Here is a 26220-nt window from a genome sequence, read left to right as displayed (position 1 = left end):
TGTGCGTGTGCATCATTCCAGTTAGTGTACAGTCAGTTTACAGTTTTTCAGTCATTGCGGTTTGCAGCTTCATATGGAACGTGTGCATTTGAAAACTAGTTTTATATGCCATTGAGGGATTGTGAAAAATAGTAGCAATCTATGAATACCTCAGGACTGTTTTTTAACTTGTATACGTACTCCTGCTTGATTTTAGATTACACATAAACGTATACGCTGAAAAAAAGAGTATTGGATTTATTTGAAAAACTAATATGGATATTGGTTGCACGCATTAAAATCAAGTGTCACCAACATGAGTGGTGCAGATAATAAAATCTGATTAATTTATGATTTTAATGCGTGCGACCAGTTAGATTCCTTTTTTTTTCTGTAAACCCAACCGACAGTTTTTGTCAGTGTACCAAACTAATGTCGCGTTACAAAGTTCATTCATGTTGTTTTAAATGCGGTCTGCTTTTAGGACGACACCAACGATGACACCTAGATAAACAAGCATGATGGCAGTCGAAGGCGCTTCAGTAACTCAAAATGAGCAGCTCTTGAAAAGCCATTTGTGTCTGTACTTCACATAATGTATGAGTGTGTGTTTGGTTGCATGCTGCAGTCGGTTGTGGGAGGCGCTCATCTGCCCATGTGTGTGATTTGATATGTATTCCATGGGAAAGTGACAGTTGTGACCTTAGCCTTTTAGTGCGTGCCAGGTCGTTGACTGCCAACCTTGGTGAGGCCGCATTGCGGGGAGTGCTTGAACTGACGACATGAACTTCATGAAAGCAAGCTAAATGGATGGTTTGAAGAATCGATATGGGAGGAGCCAAGAAAAAACATGAGGATGAGACAAACCGCATCATTGAGGAACGACTAGGTTGGGAAAGCAGAAGCTGGAAGCATACTAATGTCGAAAGAGGCTGATCATAGAGGTAGTGTGGACGGGGCGGCTGTGGCAGGATGAAACTCCATGCTGCTCATTACTTTGGGCGTGTATGGGAATGGCAGTAAACATGACATTTCGCTTGCAGCCTTTGGAACAACTCTGGTATCGAATGACATCCCTATAGCACAATGAGTAGTAATGTGGAAGCCACCAAGCTGCTGCCCTGCCCAACAATCAGGAGCCGTCTGTCAGTGCCGAGGCTGAAGGAAAATTCATTAGTATGCCTTAAGGGAACGCTCACTCACCACAGTACAAAAGAAAACAAAAAAAAAAACATGTTACACTCTCATGTAACAAAAGCAACAGATAGAAGCAGACATAATCATTGCAACCCCCAAGAGGGAATCCTTTTGGAAATGGCAGCCCTTGAGACCAATTCCTTATCTTTCCCGAATGACTGTCAGGTTCTCCAGTGCAGCGACTTACATAATGGCTCTTTTCCATTGTACTGGTTCTACCCCGAAACAGCCTGGCTCTTCCCTGTGTGCTTTGTGTGTCGCTTTTGTTCCAATTAAGTGAACGAGAGCAACCCCCATCTTTCCATACAGTACATCCACTTTCGTCCTTAAGGCTGCCGCACACTACACAATCACTTTTCTACTAATGGAACAGCTCCTACATTCGGTCATGAGCACAGTACTCTGTTTAAAATAATTTGGTTGTATTTTTTAGATCAAGAATGCAAATAAAAATGCTGCTTCAAAAGCAGCCTGCCTGATGCACGGCTGACACGTCACGGGTGATGACCAGGATGATTGTAGGGTCTACTACGGAAGAAAATTTCTCATTTAAAGTGTGAAATATTTTCTAAATTGATCTGTATGGAATTCATATTTCTCAGGAAAACTCCACAATTTGGGATTTGCAGGAATTCTCAAAATTCAATTGGTCACACTTCATCATTGGCTGCGCACGGATTCCCAATTATGCTTGATGGGTGTATTTCAAGCCTAGATGGGAGAATCGCTGCACCTTGAAAGTGCGCAGGAAAGGCGCTTAAGAAATTAACTTAAGCGCAAATGGCAGAATACACCCCTAAATGCATTATCATTGTCTCCCGAGCAAATCGGTCTGTGAATGTTGCAGTCAACATTGGGCTGCCCTTTATGGCACAGGGACCTATGCGAGGATCACGTTTGTGGACTTCAGCTCTGCTTTTGACGCTATTATTCCTGAATTCCTCTCCTCTATGCCCCTCCACCTCAGCATCTCTGTCAGTGAATTTACAGCTTCCTGACGGACATAACACAGCAGGTGAGGCAGGGGGAAAACAACTTTTCCACACACATCATCAGCACCGGGGCCCCTCAAGGATGTCCTTTCTCTAGTTTCTTCTATCTACATGAATAACAATATCACACTGCACACAGTTATCATACTCCTGTAGTTTGCAAATGATACCACAGTCACAGGACTGGCTGGTGCTTTAGTGCAGCACAGACTCGCCAATCGTCAAGAGGCTTGAGACTTTCAAGTTCCTGTGAATTGCAGTCTATCAGGACCCTATGATGGTAGGCCAACATCAACTCCATCCTCAAAAGGCCCAGCAGAAAATATTGTTCCTGTGGCTGCTGAGGAAGCACGGCCTGCCATAGGGACTGTTGAGGGGGTTCTATTCAATACACTTGCCATTTGATAAGAACTATATTAATCAATCACAGTCTGGTGTGGTGTTGCTACAATGGAGATTGAAATCTGACTGCAATGAGTAATAGGGTAGTTTTTTTTTTGTTTTTGTTTTTTTGCAACAAATGAATATTGGCTTCAAATATCGGTCATCGGCCTCCATGACCACTAATAATCGGTATTTGTATCGGCCCTGAAAAAAGCATATCGGTCTAGCACTATTACGAAGTCAGTGATCATATATCATTTGTATTATTTCATTCCCTCACTCAATGAGAAACTTGACTGGGGAAATGGGGCGATATGCAGTATTGATATGGAAGTGTAACAACTAAATTCTTTTTAAATGCCATCCATGAATCCCATCATTTGTTTAAATATCATTATCACTGCATTGCTAGACATGTTACATTGTTTTATGACTCTGTACTTTTTTGTTTTGTCTGAATGTGTATTTTGTTAGAGGCTTATTTTCTGTAGAAGAAAAACTCCAACTGCTGGAGACAAATTCTTTGTGCTTCAACATACTTGGCCAAGAATGTGTTTGTGATTATGATATGTGACTTCGAAACCCTTTATTTAAAAAAGAAAAAACATGTGGATGTTATAAACCTGTGGAGGGAAAATAAACCTTGCCAGCATGGGGTCTCAAGTTTTTATATTCGTGTATTCGTGGTCCTTTCCTTAGTCTAAACGCAGAATTTTCCCTATTTAAAGCCATCAAACTGGTCAACTTGTGTCCAGATATTTTCCGATGGCTTCATCTCCCTCTAAAATGTTTTTGTAATTCCCTAATGACAAGTAAGAGGACAGGCTGAATTTTGTGAAATGTGAAACCACAGTACTCTATGCACCGATAGATGATTCTCTCTCTCTGAACACATGCACCCACCTATTGGGTTTAAGACAGTCGCATTGTTGGCATTGTAGTCTTTAGGCTGACATTCTGCTCGATGTAAAATTAATGGTTTCTGCTGTTTTCATCATCTAGCTTTTTACACTATGAAAGTGTGGCAACGTATATGCAATACAATACAATTCCATTTTATTTATATAGCGCATTTCACAACAGCTGGAGCTGTAACAAAGCGCTTTCCATCTGGTGTAATATAAATTAGCAGGTAATAAGAACACAAATTAAAACACAACCGCATTTACAATAGATACCAAAATCAACATGCAGCAACTCCAAACCCGACCCCCCCCCCAATCTGAGCAGCCCGCTGCGGATTGATTCCAACAAATTGGAAAATATGGTCAGAAAAGTGGCATTTTGCTTTTGAAAAAAAAAAAAAAAGAACATCAGCTTAGAGGTGGAGGTCTGCGTTCCACTGGCTGCTATTCCAGTTCAAACTTGTCATAAAAGCAATTTTAAATGGAACCATTTGAAAGAGAGCACGGTGTTTTCCTAAGTTGCAAGGAACAGACATAGCATTGGTCTGGATCGGTGGCAAGTGGATGAGATTATAGTATAGTTTGGTTCTATTCTGTGACAGATAACTGGTGGAGCAGAGGCATCCTCATGGGATAATGGCAGGTTAGAGAAAACCCAAATGCCTGTGCTTGGAAGGCTGAGACCTCTAATGTCCATCGTTGTCCTTTTAACCCTATGCACAAGCCTAAATAACTCCTTAAGTTCATACAGTTCCATCATATGCACTTGAAGCACATACAGTTATTCAGACACACACATGCACGGACAGCGCAAGTGAACCAAGCTGCTGGAGCATGTTGAAGTTTGCTGTATATCATCCACCCTTACTTGGCGACATCAGTTTATGGCGTTAATCGCACATCCCCATTTGCACCAACACATCCATCATTCAAACTCGTACACCCCACACAAAACAGGGACGGATTTCTTTATTTCTTTATTGTGGAATGCAGATACAATTGTTTGCGTTTCGACAAAAACACTCCGGGCCCTGTCCAGCCTCCTCACAATTGTTACACTGTATGGTTGCGTCTGTTTGCAGAACACTTTCTATGAGTTTTACTTGCTGAGTACCTTAATTAATAGTTGTCTTCATGTAAACATATTCGTGTGAATTGGTTTGAGATATTTTGCACTCATTAGTGCAAAAGACTGTTCTGTGATTTGCCAATGCTAATAATATTGGCACGCTTAAGTGTTATATTGTGTTTATTATAAACAATCTATGAATGTTAAAAATGGTTCAACAAACTCATTTTTGAAAATAAATATGCTTTAAGTGTATAAATATCTCTTTCTCCTGTCCAAATATTTACTACAGCTGCATGTTAAGGGTCAAAATTCCATTTTCAAATTGTTTTGTAACTGCATTTGTTCTGACTACTTCAACAATTCAACATATGTTGTATTGATAACATAAGCATTACGTTATTGCGCAATACCTTTTATCACGTTGTTCTTTAAATACTGTTTCTGAAGAAGTTCTGTGTACATTTGAGTTTTTAAAAATGTTCAATGATCCTTATTTGAATGTTTTTATTTGCAATGTGTCTTTTAAGACTCTCTCTGTGTAGAGAATCTGCAGTAATTTTTTTTTTTGTCCGAATTGCAGTCGGTGGTGAAAACTGGACGTTTGCTCATTAGTCATGAGGCCCCAATAACTGGAGGGTTCGCTGCTGAAATCAGCTCTACTGTACAAGTGAGTGTTTATTTGCTTTGAAAGAATAATGTATTATGTGATATTGATATTGCAATATTTTGCAGACTGTAAGTTGCATTTTTGTCATAGTTTGCATGGTTGTGCAAGCTTATACTCAGATGCAACAATGTATTAAAATTGCAAATCATTGTGCCATCCAAATTCCATGTTCCCTAATCGTGTTGATGGCAGCGAACGAGTTCCGGTTGAATTTAGAACATCCGCTTCTAACTGCATAAATATTTTTCTATTTCGTTGAAAATGATTCACAATAATTTGAATTCCGCTTCGCATTATGGCCAACAGTGGAATCCTGGTCTGCTATTGCACCTTTTGGTGTTGTGAATGTTGCGGATGCCGCATGCTAAACTATCATGTTAGCTCAGGAGACAATCCTTCCGTTTGTTTCCCTAATAGGTGGTTGCAAGCTAATGACGTACGTCTCACGTTTGTTGCCACTCCTATTTATTCTTCTTTTTTTTCTTCCATTTCTTCAACTTTCTTTTGGAACATCTCCGGACAGAATGAGGTTGTGTTTGCTGTAATTTCTTATTTCGCGTAAGCAATCAATGAGTCATTGATAGATTGCGCAAATGACATTACAGTTGAACACCAATTTTGCATAAAATCCTCAATATCGACCAATTTCGATCGAGGTGGCCATTTCGTCGATAACTGACGGCAGTTCAATCAATCGTCACTGACGGACCCGTTTCCTGACTCTGCCACCGCATACAAAGGCAGGAGCGTGTCTCATGATGCAGGTCAGGTTACATCCTTTCCATTAAATGACTTCAATAAATATCCGAGTGTGGATGCCACCTTCATGGAAAGAAAAAAATAAGAAACAGATTTACATCCAGAAGTAAACGACCTGGCGCATCACTTAAAAGCAACTGGTGGGTGCAAGGGACAGCCCGGTCAACACCTTGATGTCACATCCGTTTCCAACATTGCATTTAAATTAACCAGGAGGTATTGTTTTGGAAAATACAAGATTAGACAAAAAATGGGAACGCCACATATGTGTCAAACTTTTCAATCGTGCTCCGTATCCCCATCAATAGCTCAAAATGGCCCGCCAAAGGTACTTTATAAAATGTGTATGTGTGTGTGTCCAAAGTGCATTGTTGAAATGTCACTGCTGAGTAAATAATTCTGTGAGTGATTTATTCCTCATAAGAAATATCTACGAAACACTGGTGGGGGTGATAAAACACGACCATTAGGTACAAATATGCAACAGGGCTTTTGAAATTTCTCATTGCCACACTGTCTCAATTCACAAGAGTTCAGATATATTTGCTGTGTACAAAGAAAAAAGTGATCGCTATTGATTTGGAGAAGCACCAAGTTATACTGTGGAAACAATATGGTGCATCCCTGTAGTTGTTATCTTATATTATTTTTTAACAATCTATCTTTCTAATGGATATCTATCTATCTAATGTACCACATAACTACCCTATTCAGACATGATTAGTTTATGAAATTATTATTGCATTAAAAATATTTTTTTACCCTTAATTCTATATCTTGATATTCCGTTACCTTGAAGGGGTGCAATTTAAACTGTGTTGTGAAGTTTGGGCCATATCACCCAGCCCTTAATAATCTACCACAGCACACTGGTTAGATCTGTGCGTTTGACACCATTATCAGAATTATGACCCAAATGGTGTTAACCAAGGATGAGGACTTTTTCTCATGTCTGCCATGAATGCATTTTGAATCGGAACCAGACTTCATTGTTAAATTGTCGTCCTAATGCTTCAGGCATGGTGTCCCATCGTAAAAGTCGTTGCCCTACAAGCTTTGTTGATCACTTGAACCACTAAACATTCTTCAAAGGGCAGTGTTTATACAAGAACGTGAACATTTTACAGACTCAGAAATCGCACTTCTAATTTGGGTGGTTATGTAATCATTCCGCTCAGATGTTAAGGACAAATGATTTTCTGCTCAGGATATTCGCTTCTGTTAAAGTGTATTTTGAAATTTGTGTTGTTTCTCTGAAAGTTGCAATCAAAATAAAAAAAAAAAAAATAAGTAAAAGTCACCAAAAAATGCAAACCAAAAGAAATTTGGAGTTTCGTAGGAAATTTGTATTTTGTTGTTTGAATGTTTTGTTTGTCCAAACACCAAATATTTGCTTTAAAAGACCTTGTATGATGTAAACATAGCCAACCATCTTTTGAGTAATAGTAACAGCTAAAACTATTTTAAGCATACTTTCGTCAGACATCAAAAATACATTAGTTCGGCAATCGCCAGTGAGTGACGTTATTAGTTGTCAAGAAAGCCGAGTTGCCAGTCAGCCATTGTACTGCATTGTTGATTGTCTCGTTAACTGCTCTTTGCATGCCTTGGCGCTGTGTGGCGATGCATTATTCACATTCAGGCCAAAAGATAAGAATAGGGCACCTAAATGTTGTCATCAAACCGGGATAATAATAATATCAATATGCATCGCTGTCGTTACATGGTCGATAGATAGATAAATAAAAAATGAATATGATAACATTTTCGATAAGACAAATCTGAAAGTATACCCTGACTGCAGCATTGTGTGGGTTTGGGCTGAAGAAGCCGCTAAACCAACCGTGCTAGCGCGCATCATACATGAAACAAGAGAGTGGTGTAACTTTGTTCAAATAAATGACTAGCGCAACTCAGGATAATGAGATATTATGCATATTAAACCGATTTAACCACCTCCAGATGGACACGTGATGTACAAGAAAGGTGTTCCCTTTGCCTGCCGTGCTAGTGTTAGTGTTGACATAGCAGTCAAGTCAAAATCTGGCAAGTAAAATATAAACAGACTATGGCAACAACGAGTCCATTAAAAACTTGATAAAGTAGTCCAAAGATGATTGGTCAACATTAATTAATGCACTGCAAGTGACGATTAGTTCACTCCACTCACATAGTTTGAACATTAAATTCAAGCTGATGTCAGTGTATCAACAATATTGCTCTGGGGAAGCATTCGTCCCTTACTGAATTGTGCCGTTCATGGATACACGCATTTGCAACGGCCTTATTAAAATGTGCGCAGTTTTCTTGTGTTTAGTTATACTGCATATAATGATGCACTTCTCAAAATGTAAATACTGATTTTAATGTAATTTGAGCTGAGTGACTTTCTCCTGTCCGGTTGTGGTGGTGGGCTCTCAGACTGCAGTACTTTCCGCTTACATGCAGTGAATATTTTTATTTATTTTTTTTTTTTTTAAGAAGAGATTTTATACAGACAGAGAAAACTCCATGTTACTGTCTGGCTGCTTGCATGTTGTCAGAAAACATTTTGAGTCCACCAGGCCAAAGGGATTTTTCATTTCTTATTAAGATTGATGTCACTTTCCAACAGTATGACATCAATTTCATTTGCTTCAGGCTTAGTTTATCCGTGTACACTACGGCTCACTTTCCATTAATCGAAATGGCCAAAAACAATCTTCTGGTACGATACTTAAAAATTACTGTTGTAAAATATAAGGTGACATGTACATTGACTGAGTGAGATTAGTATGTTAAAATAAGATGTTGGATAAAAGGGCGGACAACCAATGTAAGCATTTATTTGCACATTATCCAAATCTTTCAGTGTAGCTGTGTGTAAATGGCAGTCAGTTTTATTGAATGTTGCCACCTGTACTCCTGCAAGAGTTGGTCTTGGGATAGTTCCTAACCGTGCATGTGCGCCTTAACACAGCAACATTCGTGGTAGTAATAGCAACTAACAGGGCGAAGCAAAGTCTTCTCCAAAATCATGGTAGTAATGTAACTACACGTGGCATGTAAACACATTAGACTTATGAATTAAGGGAGATGTGTATTTCTATCTGCCACACTGTCTAGATAAATATCAGTTATCAATCAACAGTTTTGCTCCAATGTGTATCCCGCATTGTATCATTGCAACACATTTTGGTATGCTCAGAATATCTGTTGTGTGAACGAATCGAACCAAAGTGGGACTGGACGTTGTTTCCAAACTTAACAACAGAAAGCAAACAGATTGCACTTCTTTCACTATCCCTTATTGTCTTAAACATATTCAGCACCAAATACAACATTCTCAAGCAAAGTGAAAAAACTTGGAAAATAGATTTCCAGTTTTACTCGTATATTTTGGTTACTGTCTGGATCTACCACAGTCTGTTGGAAAGAATCTGTCAAGTTGTATTCCAGTCAAAGGCTGAGGGCAAAGAAAGTGATGAATAGGAGGTTGTGTTCAACCCATTATCCTGATACATTAATTAAACCTAATTTAAGATGCAACACGTGGCAAGTATTTAGCTTTGGCTATATTCAGACAGAAAAAGAATTATAACAGCGATGAGACAGCATCTAAAAAAATTCCAAAATGTGAGAACAGAACTGTGAAGTTGACATGCTCAAATATTAAATCAAAATACAGTATCTCTTTATGACACACAGTGCTTAACATATTCATTGACAAATACCAAACTACAAGATCTTATATATATATATATATATATATATTTTTTTTTTTTTTTTTTTTTTGATAATCCAATACATAAGAATACATATAACATGAGGAAAAAAAAAAGAAATCGGGTCGGGGCAAACACTTTTTCACAGCATTACATATATATTATCATGTCAATTTGTGTATTTGCATGCAGAATTGTATACATCATTTTTAACCAGTATTTTTATTGATCTGTTTCTTTTCAATTTTTAGGAGGAGTGCTTCCTTAATTTGGAGGCTCCCATTAGTAGAGTGTGTGGTTATGACACTCCCTTCCCTCATATTTTTGAACCATTCTACATCCCAGATAAGTGGAAGTGCTTTGAGGGAATCAAGAAGATGATCAACTACTAAACTGGAATCTGGTAAGGAAGTCGTCTTGAATTTCTTCGAACATTGTTTATGCAGCAGAAGAATCCGATTTTCCTGCATTTACTCTACATTAAGGTCAGTCAGTGCGCAGTTTGTAATTTGTGTCATTATTGTGAGGTGAAAAGGAAGTTTAAATATCATCTGCCGTATCAATAAAAGTATCTCATTAGCTGTGTAATTATTTATACATGTACTGTATTTTCCACCACTCTTTATTGTTTATAGCATCACTCTTGGCCCTTAGCAATCTGTGAAATTTGAATTTGAGTTTTCATAAACCCGTCTGAGAACTTCAAAGCCATACGATTGCTATTGTGTTTTTCAAGGAAATTTGAGCTAACTTGCATGTTGTGAGCACCCTAAACAGTATGCATCGTCATTGGAATAATTACACCAAATCACTTGAATTTAGTTTGACATGTTTAAAAAAATAAATAACTAAATACAAATGCAAGTAAAATTGGAGGTTTTGGTGATATGTGTGAGGCATGCATAATTTCATATTACCCCCCCATACAAATTATAGGAATTAAAATCTGTACAATACAACTCAAAAATAATCTTGACTCTTAATGGGTGAAAGTAACCATAATAAAACTTAACAACGGAACATACGGCTATTTAGGGAGCGAACCATTTATTAATATTACCTTTAATTCACACATTCAATGTTGCATCGTAAGTTGGCTGGAACGGGGGAAAACAAGGAATCGGATAAGCTCAGATCACAATCAGGCCAATTCTAAATGTGGATGGATACAAATCTCATACTTATCACAGCCAAGGTCAACCAAACCGAAATATTTAATATATATTTGTTTTGTCAATGCCCATTGTTGATGCTTGTAGAATTATTAACATGGAATTTAAGCATCTGCGTTTGCTAGTTGTTTAACGTGTTTACTGGATATGTGTCCGTTGAAATGTATATGGAAATAGGCAGTCAAATAAATCGGAAAACATTTGATTGTAATTGGCCACTTTGACCTGCCGTGTACATACAGGCATACTCCTGACTAAAAAAACTTCTGTAATAAAATCAACTGAGGCATCATGAACCCTTTAATAGTGTCAATATGTATTATGAAATGTTAACCTATATTATTTCCTCTCTATGTAGTTTCCCGTTGAATTGCACATAATTCAACCCAATGCCTCATTTTCTTGTTTGTTTGTATTTTTTTTTATTTATTTAAATTTTCTTACCTAATTTATTTTAATAATGAAAGAATACTAAACAGCGGTGTATGGGACTTTTTATGTTCACACTACACTTGGATCCTTCCCTAAATTTAGAAAATTCTTGCTTGCCACATATGCCACTGCACCACAATTTGTCATAAACATTGGTTGCGCATGTTTTGCATGAAGCACTTCCCTTTTTAATGATTGTTGACATCTGTTAACGACCCCAAAGCATCTCTTTTTAGCGTATTGGCATCTGTATTTATTACAACTGACTTTGAATGGCACATTTATAAAAAAAAACCTAAACATGCATTTCCATTTGACTGTGTTTCCACCGTTAAATAAAGGCATTCATGGGTTGCATACCTTTGAATAAAGTGAATTTCAGTATTATGGAACTTGATCTTTACTGTTCTTGTATTCACATTTGCAGCTTTTAACTTCACCTAAGTGTTTATGGAGACTCTTATGTTTGTTGGCTGAACTTGAATGCACGTGGCGGTACTTTGACCATGTGTTTAAAATATGTTCCTGTCAGCAGAGAGCAGACCGCTAGTTCTGTCAGAAATCTGTGCGCAGGTTCAAAGCATGGACATCTCTCACTTAGTGCATGTCCGTGTGATTTTGACGTGTGTGGCGTGTCCATTGTAGCTCTGTTAACGTAAAAACAGATTTGCTAGTCCTCTCAGGCATAACGCCAGCAACATCACTGATCCAGATTATTATTGCCATATAGTTTTTTCCCCAATTCATCATCATTCAAGTCCACAAGCTAATACTCAGCAGACCTAGGTGACTCCAGAGGCTACACTATTGCCTGATTGCTTCCAGGAGGGCTTAATAATCCTGTGAACTGCAGTGCATTGAATCAGCCACACTTTGGTTATCCCCTTTTACTTTTCATTTTGAGTTATAGTTACTGAAGAGTTGGCCTGAGGGCCACGGAGCCATTAATAACATTCTCAATCAATTCCAACAGACGTCAGCGCTCATCCTCGTTGTTCGTCGTCTCTCTCCAGCACGTCTTTTCCGCCTCACCCCCGTGATCATTGCCAAGTGATTCACTTTAACTTTCTCTACCTCTCTCGTTCCAGAGCCATCTCCTGTAAGCTCTATAACGGCGTGTTCCCCTTTTTCCTCATCATGTATCCGACCAGCGCAGAGCGGCCAGGAAAAGACACTTTAATGACCATCCAGTAGGGAAGCCGTGTCCAGATGACTCCGTGTCCCTGTGTACCCTCACATCTTATACTTTTACATTACTTGTGGATTCGGCACCCTTCATTCTATGATGTCCATGATGGCAACTATGAGGACGACGTGATCTACAGTCCATTACCTATTTAATTGCATTTGAGTTTGTCTTCGGCAATAAAATGTCATTCTATCATTTAATTACCTCTTGTCACTGCTTACAACCCCCCCCTGTCCCTTTTACACACATTTGTCTTTTCAGTGAAATAGAACAAAATATAAATTGGTGCAAACATTTGAGTGGTATGATTGCCTTTTTATTTGCTGTGTGCACACTTTTGCGCTGGCAGACTTTGTAGTGACAGAGTTCACCACAATGTCAGGAAAATTTAGAACACTATTTTACCACATCCTCATGATGGGGATAATTACAGAATATCCACAATGTGTTGTAACAACAAGAGGAGATTATTTATTGCTTTGCAGTGTTTTTTTTTTCTTTAGTCAATCTCATCCAAAATAAAACTCTGGTTGTTGAAATGTTTTTTTAAAGTGCATAATTTCATACGTCATAGACATTTACATATCCGCTGCTTTATATCTGCCATTTAATGCTTCCATGAGCCAAACATCCTGTGAGTAATTTGCCAGTTTCACCGTCCTTAATTGTGAGTCATGTATAATGTGGGAACCTTGTGAGGTATCTTGAATCGTTCATAAATACCTGTAATTCCCTATCCTGACAGTCATTCTGTCTTGAAGCAAAACGTAAATAAGTAAATCCTGGTGTATCTATCTGCAAAACAATGTTTGACCCATAATGGTGTCATAACGAACAACAAACAAAACCAGGAACATGGAACCACATCTTTTAACACAAAGCAACCATTTTTAATTGTGACTTAATTTCCCCTCCTCAGAAACAATAACTGTGCCATGCGTCACAAAGGTGTTAACATAATCACATAATCAGACTGTATCTTAGAGAACCAACCCTTAAATGTTTCTATATATATTCCATTGCATTTTGTAAATCTTCCTTTAAAGGGGAAGTTAAATCCAAAATGTTCTTTTAAATATGTTCTATGCGCTCCCTCTGAACACAGCATTCTGATTAATATTGCATTTGCAGAATATGAATTAAGCAATACAATCCACCTGTTTTTAGCTATCTCAGGGGGCGGTCACTTTGTCAACTGAAAATGACATCATAGTGCCTAAACGCACAGTTAACATCAACACTTGTTTCCTGGGTTTGGTCATGAGGTTTGCAAGCTGAGCCCTTAAACCACAGACTTGTATGTGAATGGACTAATAATGTTGCGTACTCACTATAGCAAGAAGTGAAGCCACCAGCTTCAATCTTATGTTGCCACTCGCTAAGCGCTCCATAAGTGAATACATTAATTTCTGTCTATATTGCAAAAATATCACAATGTGTAGCGTACGGTTGTTCCAAGTCTGAAAAAAGCGCCACATGCACATTTTAGCGGTAAGATCACAATTACAAATTTTGTTACAAGGTATATCTATTAGTGCTATCAAAGATTTGTTTGCATCATGTCGTCAGAACCATCAACGATGAAATTTAAATGAAGCCCGTCATGAAAAAGACTGCGTACTGACGTGAAGTGGACCAGCTGGCGCACTCGTGCAGCCAACACAACCTGGAGCTGAACACGCTCAAGTCTGTAGAGATGATCGTGGACTTCAGGAAACATCCTTCGCCACAGCTGACCCTCTCATTCGCCGACTGCCCCGTGTCAACTGTCGAGACCTTCAGATCCCTGGGAATCACAGTCAAACAGGATATGAAGTTGGAGGCCAACATCAACTCCATCCTGAAAAAGGCCCAGCAGAGGATGACCTTGAGTCTGCTGTGTAAGCATGGCCTGCCACTGGAGCTGTTGAGACAGTTCTGCAGAGCAGTCATCGAATCAGTCCTGTGTTCCTTTAATAAACGACCAAATCCATCTGCAACAGACAATAATAGTCATCAGTCCCCCATTTGCACACTTCAAGAACTTAGACAAGGGCACCCAAAATGTTCCTGGACCCCCCACACAGTGGCCACCACCTCTTCTAGCTCCTCCCCTTTTTAAATTTTTGTAATTATTTATTTATTTTGCAATAGTTGTCATGGGATGAAGAAATAGTTAATTTTAAACATTTTTGGATAAGCCTGGAACAAATGAGGAAAAGGCGAAGTGCTTTCTCGATGCACTGCAGGCGACTGCATTTTGTCAAGTGCAGTCTGACTACATAAAAAAAGAAAGAAAAGTAACAATTTATGTTTAGTACTCATACTATATTCTTAATCTGCCCAGTTATTGTTTCAGATTTTCCATATGTTGCTTTTATATGGCTGCCTGTGTTGCTTCGTAACTGTGTTGCCCCACTGGGTTTACGGTATTGCGTCTTTATGGTTATATTTATGCAGTCTGTGGGAGGGAATAAGCAGCTTCCTAATGAACCGTTTCCCGTGATAAGCGGGGGGCCAAGGAGAGGATGGCCCTGGTCCCTTGAAGTTGAAACTTTTTATTTGTGCCTGAAGTGGTGAACTTGACGTATCTGTGAAGTTTAGGAGAAAGGTGAGAGTGACTTCAAAGAGGGACAAATAAATTAAAAAGTGATGTACCCCGCCTACTGCCGAAGACGGCTGGGATAGGCTCCAGCACGCCCGCGACCCTCGTGGGGATAGGCAGATCGCATAATGGATGGAGGAATGGATGTTTTCCTCCTTGCATTGTGTAGTGAGTGGGACTAGAACATCTCCAAAGGATGGTGTGACATTTTAACGGAACACAGAAATTTGATAAAAATCAAATGACCTTTTTGCACAATTCAGTGAGTTTAGTGAGTGTTGTTAGAAAATGATTTGTGTGGTTGCTTGACTTAAAGTTTTGCAGTAAATTATTCCATCATGGCGGCACGGTGGCCCGACTAGTTAGTACGATGGCTTCACAGTGAGAAACAGAACAATCCCTCCATTCTGTGTGGAGTTTGCATGTTCTCCCCGTGCCTGCGTGGGTTTCCTCCGGGTACTCCGGTTTCCTCCCACATTCCAAAAGACATGCATTGCAGGCTGATTGGACACTCTAAATTGCCCCTTGGTATGAGTGTGAGCGCGGATGGTTGTTCGTCTATGTGTGCCCTGCGATTGGCTGGCAACCAGTTCAGGGTGTCCCCCGCCTACTGCCCAAAGATAGCTGGGATAGGCTCCAGCACCCCCGCGGCCCTAGTGAGGAGAAGCGGTACAGATGATGGATAGATGGATGGATTCCATCATGTCCCTGGGTACACAATATCCAAAAGTGGTTAGTAATGTGCAAATAAACAACTGCAATGTGCTTTCCCCAGAGTAATATGCTTTGCTGCAAATCAAGCTAAAACTATTCACAGGAGCTGAAGCGATTGCTTCTGTCTTGAAGTGACTGTGTCAGTCGTTGGAATCTTGCCGTTGTGGGAATCATGCTTCAAGTCATCGGTAGAATGTGGGCAATCGTCAAGTGTAAAAAGAGCTGTAGAGGCTTGTGGAACATCTCGTCTCTGACCCATGGCAGTGCCGTCCATGTGCAAGACACAGAATGAGTCCCTTGCTCCATGCCGTGTGTGCTGCAACCATTCAGTGTTGGATGCTGTCATGGGTTAAATGGCAAAGGACACATGTCATGAATGTGTTCATGACAGTTATGATGATGCTTCTTATGCCTCACACGCCTCTAAAAATTGACAAACTGTTGCACCGAACAAAAAAATGACATCTCATTTGAAATTACGAGAGGCAAAAAGTACTATAATTCCATGGCGCTTTATTCCTAATTTTTCAATAACATGAAATGCAAAATCAAATACTATATAGTGCTGTATAGTGTGTGATGGTGTGAAATCTACCATTGATGAGGTAATAGTGTGAAGTGATTTGAGTACCCAAAGTAGAAGTGCTCCGCAAGTACTAGTTTTTATGAATAAATTGGGGCTTGTTTTTGTTACATTAAGTGTCAAATTCATATTTTGGTGATAAGCAATGAACTATTGGGTCTCGAAGCTACACTGACCAGGCCTTTTATGCCATTCATAAAAACCTCAAATCAGTGAATTGAACATAATGATGTCATTTTCTAAATAAGATACACGTTTTACTGTAATGTCTTTTGAATAATTCAGAACTAACAGTTCAACTTTGACAACGGACCACTTTTGCTAAGCCCTTTTATTAACCTGATTGGCGGCAATAACGCCAGATTGAGACACAAAAGCAAAAATAAAAATAAATTCCAGAGAATTTCTAAAACACGTCTCTTGTATCCATTTCAGCGTTTCCATTCCGTCTGTCTTAAAATGATCACGTGAACGCCGCAGATGGGTGTACTCTCAACAGAGGACTCAACATTAACAATTTGTTTCAATTCCTATGCTTTTCAGATAACATTCTCAGGGAGCTCACACAATAAAATCAGGTGGGTATTAGAGATAGAAACTCATCTGTCATTTTGGTCGGAGTGAAAGCGGGTCCTTTCACCACAGTGGTGATTCGGCCCCTCCTTTTGGGCGGGGTGGTAAAGATGACCTCTTCCAGGAAGGAAGGCCATAATACCATCTGTGCTCTGACAGTGTGTCATTAGACACTATATTTACATAAAACACACAAACCAGGGGTGGTATATCCCACCATGAAGCTCCTGGCGGTGAAGATGCTGTGGTCCATAATGTCGAAGCAGAGATTACCAGAGATTACCGAACCTCTTTGCCTGTCACGTGGCCTCTTCTGCACTTTAATGGTTAACTGGGTCATGTTTTATAGCATCATTGGAAATACATGGCATTTCTAAGCTTGTGTTTTTCAACATGATAGCTCTTCAGTTTGTCCTGTGGTTAACGTTAAATATATGACAAGGAACTAAAGGTAATTTCAAAAAGAAAATCCAAGATGGATGTCATCTCCATGTATTTCACGTCAAGATCACGGAGAGTTGATTGTTCCCTACCCCTGCTTTTGTTTTCATAATGAAATTAGGACCTCTTTCTCTGGAAACATTCAAGTATTCCTGATGAGAAAACCAGTTGAAATGAGCAGAGCAGATCATTCCCACATCTTTTGACAGCTCAGATTGATGGGGAGCTGCACCAATTACTGCTGGTGCTTGAACTGTCCATCATTTCTCTTCAGCATGCAATTTGACTTTGGCGGCACCAGATGAAGCGGGTTTGTGCCCTCCCCCAGACCTTTTGACTCAGGGGCCCGGGTAGTTCCTTGGCTTCTGTGTTCTCGTAGCTTCCCCAGATTGGGGACTGGTTGACCGCATAATTTAGCCCAATACATCAGCAACCACTCAGACCTATCTTCAATGCTGCTATACTCAGTATTGACGCTGATCACAGGACTCCCGGGCAGCCGGGAATGCATATTACAAATAAGTCGACTGTGCAAATGCTTGCTTTCATGTTCCTGCCCGTCTCTAGCTTAGAGTGCTTCACATATGATGTATCGCACCCTTTCGTGATGTCCTTATAGCAAATAATTATATTCAAATAATGGAGAAAAAAAACATTCAAATGGACTGTTTTGTTGTTGCTTTTTTAGGTTCAGAGAGTGCATGGATAGGTCACCACACTCAGATGGAAATCATCTGCCGCAAGTCAAAATTTAGGTTGCAGTTCTGTTTTGTATGTATCTTCTTTTACCAGTCTCGGCATAAACCATAAATAAAAGTTTGCAACAAAATAAGAGTCCACAAGTTTTATTGATTCACAGTCAGAGGCAATTATGTAATGTGTCTTGTTCTGTATGAAGCCTTCCAAAGTGGTGAGTAAAGCACATGCGCGCACACGCACACACGTTTTTTGTACAGTAGATATGCTTCACAATGACATGCATACTTGTGGGATTCAGGGAGTACATGTGACACACACATGCAGGCCTAATGAAATGCACGTTTATTTTTGACTCCGATCAAAAGGCATCTGACTTGATGAAACATCCCCATTCTGTGAATTGGTGATTTATTAAAACTGTTAACAGAAATACTGTGTTGGGAAACTGACAAGCGCCGCACTCTGTCCTCCCTGAGACGTGTTTCCACTGCATCTGTGTTCCCAGCACTCCGGTTCCAGCTCAGACTTGGATTGGATCACTGAATTACAAGAAAGTATTAATGCTGAACTGGATCTTTATTATCTTCCCATTTTGATTGTGAGATTTGATGCTTTTGTTGGACGTCTATAAAAGGCATCGAGTTCAGCACCTTAGACCGTGGCTGACAAAATTATGATGTGTTACGCATACAAATCTTACCTCAGTGACAGGACAAACCTTTCCAAACCACAAAATCTGTATCACGTTTGCAATTAAACGGTGAGTTCAATTCCCTATCTGTAACTTTTTGCTCTTCCAGTAAATGCTGAGCGTATGATAATTCGCGAGAGACTGATGAGGAATCTGCATGTCTCTGTTGCATTTATCCTCATCTTTATTATCCCATTCAACCCTGAACTGCACATTCCCACACACAAATACGCAGTACTTACTGTACATGGCATGTGGCGTAATCCACCGTCTCTTTCATTTAAAAGAGTATTCACAACAGCACAAAAGCTTTTAAAATATGTCGATCCAAATCAGTGGTTATACTTCTACGATAAACTTGTACACTTTATTCTCCGTGGTCAATGATGCGTAAAAGAAGCAGAAAAAAAGAGGGCGTTTAAAATCAAGCAATTCTGCAAATGGTTGCTATGGGTATGATATGCATGGGTCATGAAAACACTGGGTCAGTGGGGGTAATTTGGCATATTTGCGTGTTTAGGCATCACACATCATCAGTTCCATCTCAACCGATCGGTACAACACAAATTCGGTGGCAAAGAAACGATTCTCCGACCCAAACGAAGGATCATCACATACCACGCTCACATGTGTGCAGCCTTCACATCAAACAAGGGGGTTGCTCGTGGAGTAAGGGTGATGACTTCTTTATCGGAGCAACTGGAGCTCATTGGAAGGAACATGTGATTGGATGTGATAGTTGAAGCAACGTAAATGAAATGCCGAACATCTGGCCAAGTCGGACATGAAGAGCAACAGGATGTTTCATAAGGGGTTTCCACTTTCAAATGCTATTGTTGGTTAAATAAAATGTTGTGAAAACAGAACATTTAAAACACAGAGGGAAAAGCCAAAAATGTATCAAAGCCTAGACTTTTGCTTTGGCAAAATTTCAACCAAAGTCCACTTTTGAGACTTTTCAGATCAATCTGGAATGCGTTTCTACAAAAAAATACGTGAAGGATCCTATTTTTAGGACATACAGTTCAAATTTAGTATGAAGGAATTATCCAAGTACTATAACCATCTTAACCAAATGCAGCTGTGCATATTTCTGTGGATTACATAATGATCACGTTTGTTGCACGTCTGTTCATAAATGCATACTGTACACATGAAATGAAAAAAACAATTTCAGTCTTACTGCAAGCACTTAATGTATTAATCTGTCAGTCCATTCACTATCAAACATATGTATAAACATCTTGACCTCAAGCCTCTCTCTATAGGTACTTACGTAGATACAGTTTGTGAGAGGTGTCAGAAAAGATACAGTGTTTTCCCCCGTCAGTGTGGGCAAGAGGGTCTACCAGCAGATCTGCAAAGACATCCTGTGGTGTTTCCCTCCATTGAAAATAGGCGAGAGTTGTGGCAGGGCAATTCGTAGCTACTTGACCTTGACAACACGCCGGCTCACAATGCCATGAGCATCTGACAGTTCCTGGTTGCGAAGGACATCACCGTCTTGGAGTGATCTTCCGACACATCTGATCTGATCCTGTGTGATTTTTTTCCCCTCTTTTTGCCAAGGCCAATGAGGGTTGCCAAGGGATCCTGTTTCGGAGACATCAAGATGGCCATGATGACAAAGCTGCGGAGGATCCCGGAAGAATCATTCCAGAAGTGCAGATGTGGGAAAGTGTGTTACACTCCAGTGGCGGTAAAAATGGGGAAAACTTGTCATTCAAATTTGAAACCGAGAAAGAAAAATTCTAGAATGATACCAAAAAGATCGACTACATGGCCATGAAGAATGCGGAAGAAAGTCTAACCTGTCCAAAAATGATTACCTGTTTATGCTCTTCCTGGTTCAACAGCTTAAGTGACAGCTAAAACAAACATCTGCATGCGTAGCCAACTAAGTGTGCAACGGGTGCAAAAGAGAGGACTCGCATTCTGCAAAATTTTAGGTGACAGCAATAAACAAATCCCACTAATTGCCGTGCGTTCCAAATAAACCCAATCTAACAACATTCTGCTCAAATGTTCCACTCAGTTAAAAAAGTTGATACGATTTAGAGCTCCTGGAATGATTGTAGATGCTTGACAATATTTGTCTTTATTTTTCTCACAGTATTAGAAGTATTGTGGCATGTTTATTTAGCTGATGTTTACCAGATGTGCAATGAAAAGTCAACCGATGTTCAAGCGGGATTGATCTTCATCCAACTGTTGTCCATGTGGTAATGCTCACATTCAAAGCACAATGTGAGCGATTGAATGTAAACCACTTGGAGCTTTTATCACAAAGGCTTTTCATTTTTCAGATGCATAGTCCAAGATATAGATGTGCACATGTCTGAGGTCTGATGAACTGTATACTGGATAGTTTAGATGAAATAGATTTTTTTAAAATTTATTTTATTTATTTTTTGTCCGGGTAATAAAACATCTCGGACATGTTGTATTCATACAAAAGAATGAAGATGCTGAGAAGAATTATATCTCACATTGTTTTTAGACATTGCAAAATATGTTCTGCATGCATTTTAACAGCATGCAAAAATTGATAGAAATCATCTGATTCAAAGGTCAGATAAGTTCGTTTGTGATACTGTAGTGCTATGCCATGCAAACTTCCAACACATTTTTGTTGAGCTGTGTATCAGTGGTGGTTGTCAGTGTATTGGCCGTGCAACCTTTTGAGCCATGAATCAGTAGCGTACCTCGGCCCACCTGTCAAGTTTTGAACTCTTTTTTTTTTTCTTTTGGACGATGGTATTTCTTTTTAACACGCCACATTGCGTATGTTTGTGGCTTTCACACAATGTACTGTATTAATGTGAGATGGAAACATCTATTAAAAAAAGAGACTACTGTATACTATGCAGGTCTCCTGTCCAATATTTTTTTTACTGGAAACGTAGTAGCCCCAAACTTAAAATTTTAGGCGCACTGTAACAACATTTATAAGCGCACATGGTAAAGTGACTTGCAAAGTAAATATTCACATTCCGCTCCATTTTCACTGTACAGTGTCACTGATAAATACTTGCAGAAACTACAATGTTTTCAATTCACGCCACATAAACGCGAAGTAGAAGTTTTTTCAAATACTAAAACTGTAAAGTTAATGTATGGACCGGCGGAGCAAGTGTGCCATATTCCAAGTGAAGTGTTTATGAAGAATGGCACAGTTCCGTAAAGTGCCTTGATGTTGGTGGCGCTGACCTAAAACAGCTGCGATGAATAAAGTAATCTTTAGCACGCAGTGTTGTCGGTGTATTATTGGACATAAGAATCTGGTGACAAAGCATCACTTTTCATTGCTGCCCTTGATGTTCCATTCCATGGTACTGCTGCGGCTGGTTTGAATCTCGCAGCGGTTGGGCTAGCCAAAGCTTGCGACAAGAGGCGAACCCTTACTCTTTTTTTTTTTTTTTTTTCAAATGCAAACTGCAGATTGTAGAAATCAGTGCAAATACAATACCGCCAAAATAGCACAATCAATCAAGATAACAATAAAAAATACAGAAAAAATACAACTAAAATAAGAAAAAATACTGATAGAAAAGGGTTTTAGAGTTTCCAATCACCCTGCCATGGCCGGAGCCGGAATCAAACCCATGACCTCTGCACTGTGAGGCCATCGTGCTTACCAGTCGGCTACTGTGCCACCATTTAATCAAATATTTATTGTAATTCTGACTTTACTGTATTGATTTTTACAACAAGAGTATTGCGTCTTAGGTACAAATTTAGCTTTCGTTGCAGGTGTAGAAGAAGTTCTCCATTGAAAACCGAGGACTCCAAATTGCCAAATAGTGAGCCACAATATTAAATGGCTGTTGTAACTCAATTGATACTGGATTTGTAAACCTCTTAAAAGATTTTATTAAGGATACCCAAAAAATCCTCAACACAATGTTATGGGTTAAACGCTGTTATTATATCACTAGTCTGTAAGTTCCTTTGCCGTTTTTGCAAATCATGATATCAACATACTGTGCTGGGGTTCCCTTTGAGTCATGCTCATAATCACACTTTGATGCCTGAGCATTTTTGCTGCTCGCATATTTCCACTCTTTGACCATGCTGCTTGAGGCTTGCGTCATGGCTTCCATCCTGCAACCCTTGACGCGTTCTCATTTTTCAAAAACACATTTAGACGCAGAGCACTTAATCCTCTCTTGGTTCCCAGATGTGTCAGATGTGCTGCTGAGTGGCGGTGCACAAGGATCTCAAGGAGCGCTATTTTGCAGGGAGGGAAGAGAGGACTCTTTTTGAGGTTAGCAAGAGGGGAATGTGTGAACAGTAAAACATTTCACCTTCCTCCTGGCTGACTCAGGAAGAGAGGCAGGAGGGAGGCCAATCGACTGACCCGTGACACTCCCTAAATCACGCTCAAGTTATGCAGACTGAAATAGAGAAGAGCACTCAACAGAGCTATATTTTATCTCTGATTAGTACCTCTCTTTGAAAATGTGCACGTTTTTACGTTTCTGTCTTTAAATTACTTATTAGTTAAATGTTTCACAATAGGATGTGATCTTACGTGGTGCAGCACGGACTCATTTATGTAGTTTTCATGCATTAGTAGTTTATAACATACACAGTTTCCATCACCACCAAAAAAACTAAATAATCACAGACGTAAGCAGAACATAGTCGCTGATTGTGTCGTCCTACACTCTCTTGACTTGTGTGCGGGCTCGGTTCCGGCTCAGTGATGTCTGTGTGCGCCCTGTCTCTGGCTGGCGACCAGTTCAGGGTGTAGTCGGTCTCTCGCCCAAAATCTGCTAGGATGGGCTCCAGCGCTCTCCCGCGACTCCGTGCAGGATAAGCGGTATTGAAGATAACGCATAAGCATAAATGTCAGAGGGTTGAGGAGTCAAACAGAATAGTGGGAAAAAGAATGGAGCGCCTGTAAAGAGCAACATGAAGCAACATTTAATTGCAAAGCCACTGAATTACACGAGTCAATTAGTCTAGTGGATCCTCACCCAAAAAACTGAAAATTGACTTGATAGTGTAATTGGGAATTCCTACGATGTAGCGAAGGTTGCAACGTAGCATCTAAAGAAGCAGAACTGTTTTGAATGATAGAACAGTAGGATGAACAGATGTCTGGAAATCGGTATGCTGCTAAGCAATGTTTGGCTGTGAAATGAGTAATTAAGCACTGTTAAAAATGTTTGCGATTGGCTGGTAACCAGTACTGTCCGATGATAGCTGGGATAGGCTTCAGCACCCCCCGTGACCCTCGTGAGGAGAAGCGGTACAGATGATGGGTGGATGGATAAAAATGTATTAAAATAGCAACTTTCAAGCTCACAATCTACACCTAATACACTCCGGGGCCAAAAATGTTTTGGAGAGTCGTCACAGTTTAACAACAAGCAGAAATCATATGAACTGCATGTTTCATACGATGCGTTATACATTTTTGAACACATTGTTGCAGAAAGGATATAATTGGAGACCTGCCATTTACATTGACGTTAGCCGATATAAAACAACAGAAATGATTGTTGCGCCTAAGTCTTGATGTCAGCTTATTTTGTTTTACAGTCACATGAGCTCCTCCGTCACGTTCTTAAAGCATGTGACCAAGCTCATGTTGCTGAAGTGCTCCTTCTCCGATAAACGAAACTTGCAAAAAAAGTCACCTTTCCACTAAAATTAGTTATTATGTCTATGACTTAATGTCCAATTGTTTGTCATTTTCCGTTTGGGAGCTTTGTTTTTGTTTTGGTATATTTAGCCAACCCTCGTTCTGGGCTCAGTGCCCGCTTAACAGGCAGTCTCTAATTAGCTGTGCAGAAATACATATTTAGAGCAGTGTGGCTTTTGAGACCTGCTGTATTTAAGTCACCAGGGAGAACAATGAAGAAAACAACGGTGGGTCCTAACATCACTGCTTTCAACGTGATGGTCCTGCTCAAAAAAGTCCATTTTCAACAAACTCCACAACGTAAATGATTAAAACAGCATTTTTCTCAGAAATTAGAGCTTTGCTTGTCTCATTCATGTTTTTTTGTGTTAGCACGATTTCCTCACAGTGAGAGACTACAGCGGTTGTGCCGAATGGTTGTTCGTCTCTGTGTGCCCTGCAATTGGTTGGCAACCAGTTCAGGGTGTTCCCCGCCTACTGCCCGAAGACAGCTGGGATAGGCTCCAGCAACCCCCGCGACCCTAGTGAGGAGAAGCGGCACAGATAATGGATGGATGGATGATATGGGAAGAAAAGATACTCAGTTTCATGTTACAATAATGTGTTGAAATTATGTCAAATAAATCTGGAGACCTCCTGTAGCCAATCTGTGATCATAAAAAGCATAAAAATGGCATGATGCACAAAGTGGATAAAAAAATTTGGGGTAACGCCTACAAGCTAAGTAAGGCATTGACGATTCCTCGTCGGTGCTAAGAAAGAAAAAAAAAAAATCTGAGTCAATTGTTGATCTCAGATTTTCTCAGTGTTTACCATTTGTCGGATTATTTGTGTCCATGAATCCCTAAAAAGAATTGTGAGGTCAAGGACAAAGATGATTTATATTTGGACACAGTCATGCTACCGCGAACACATTGAATGATCTTGCTCAATGCCCAATTTATGAAATGTCTAATTGAACAGGTGTGCTCAGGAGTAGAGACTCACGACTGTGACTGTTACTATTTGAATCCTGCAAAACTGACCCAAATAGTGACCAACTTCCTCATGTCTTGAAACCACTTCATCAAAAAAAAGAAATTGAGGATGTATTGTTATTTGTAAAACAAGAAAATGATGCGAGTGTATTTTGGAAATTCCCCAAAGAGTGGCTTTGCTCTTAATCTGCCTTGGCTAAATAAATTGCCCATGTTGACAAACGATTTGTCTGCGGTGACTACTCTTATGACATCCTTCCATATTAGGCATTTCTCAGCAGAAGGCAGTCAGCCCAGATGTCTTGAGGCAAACATCTGGTAATTAGGCCAGAACTTTCTCTGATCTCCTTTCAAAGACAGCTACTTGGTGCAGACACGCCCTCTTCACGGGCCCGGCCACTGACCAGCCAAACACCCAAGGAAAATATTTAGGAAAATAGCAATGAACCGTGTATTCTAAACACAAATACACGCTTGCGTTTGGCTTTCTGCGCTTGTGAGAACATTCCATTAGTCAGTTCCAAATCACATACGTATTGTGCTGAACTATGAATTTGCAGAAAATCACTACTTTGCAAAATCTTTCGGATTTTTTCATACATTCATCTTTTCTCTCTCGGTTACCCAACATTGGGTCGGGGGGCAGCTGCATGGAGAATCAGACTTTGCTCATTTTGAACGCTTGTTTCCGCAATCTTGTTCGTTTGGTTATAACCCCAGGGACCAAAGTTAAGGGTGGGAAAGTACAATAACTGGGAAATTGAAAGTTTCACAATTCGGCTCAGCTCCTTCCGCTCCTGTAGACTCTACACCGATCCTTATATTGGTTTCCTGCTCCATTCTTCCCTCACTT

The 26220-nt window shown here is 39.8% G+C and overlaps 1 protein-coding gene across 1 annotated transcript in view; it reads left to right on the top strand.

The window, feature by feature from the left end:
* bckdhb (branched chain keto acid dehydrogenase E1 subunit beta) overlaps positions 1-12746 on the top strand; it is a 48817-nt gene extending 36071 nt beyond the window's left edge. The window contains exons 9-11 of the mRNA XM_088307694.1: positions 5110-5196; positions 9911-10062; positions 12352-12746. Of these exons, the coding sequence (XP_088163820.1) occupies positions 5110-5196; positions 9911-10051 (228 nt within the window). The 3' untranslated portion in view covers positions 10052-10062; positions 12352-12746. The remainder of the gene's footprint in view (positions 1-5109; positions 5197-9910; positions 10063-12351) is intronic.
* Positions 12747-26220: the final 13474 nt, after the last annotated feature.

Source organism: Idiotropiscis lumnitzeri, chromosome 10, assembly GCF_059441095.1.
Source record: "Idiotropiscis lumnitzeri isolate Australia: NSW breed Sydney's pygmy pipehorse chromosome 10, RoL_Ilum_1.0, whole genome shotgun sequence".
Classification (NCBI taxonomy): domain Eukaryota; kingdom Metazoa; phylum Chordata; class Actinopteri; order Syngnathiformes; family Syngnathidae; genus Idiotropiscis; species Idiotropiscis lumnitzeri.
The sequence above is the reverse complement of the archived record's forward strand: the minus strand, read 5'-3'. Positions and strand labels throughout refer to the sequence as shown.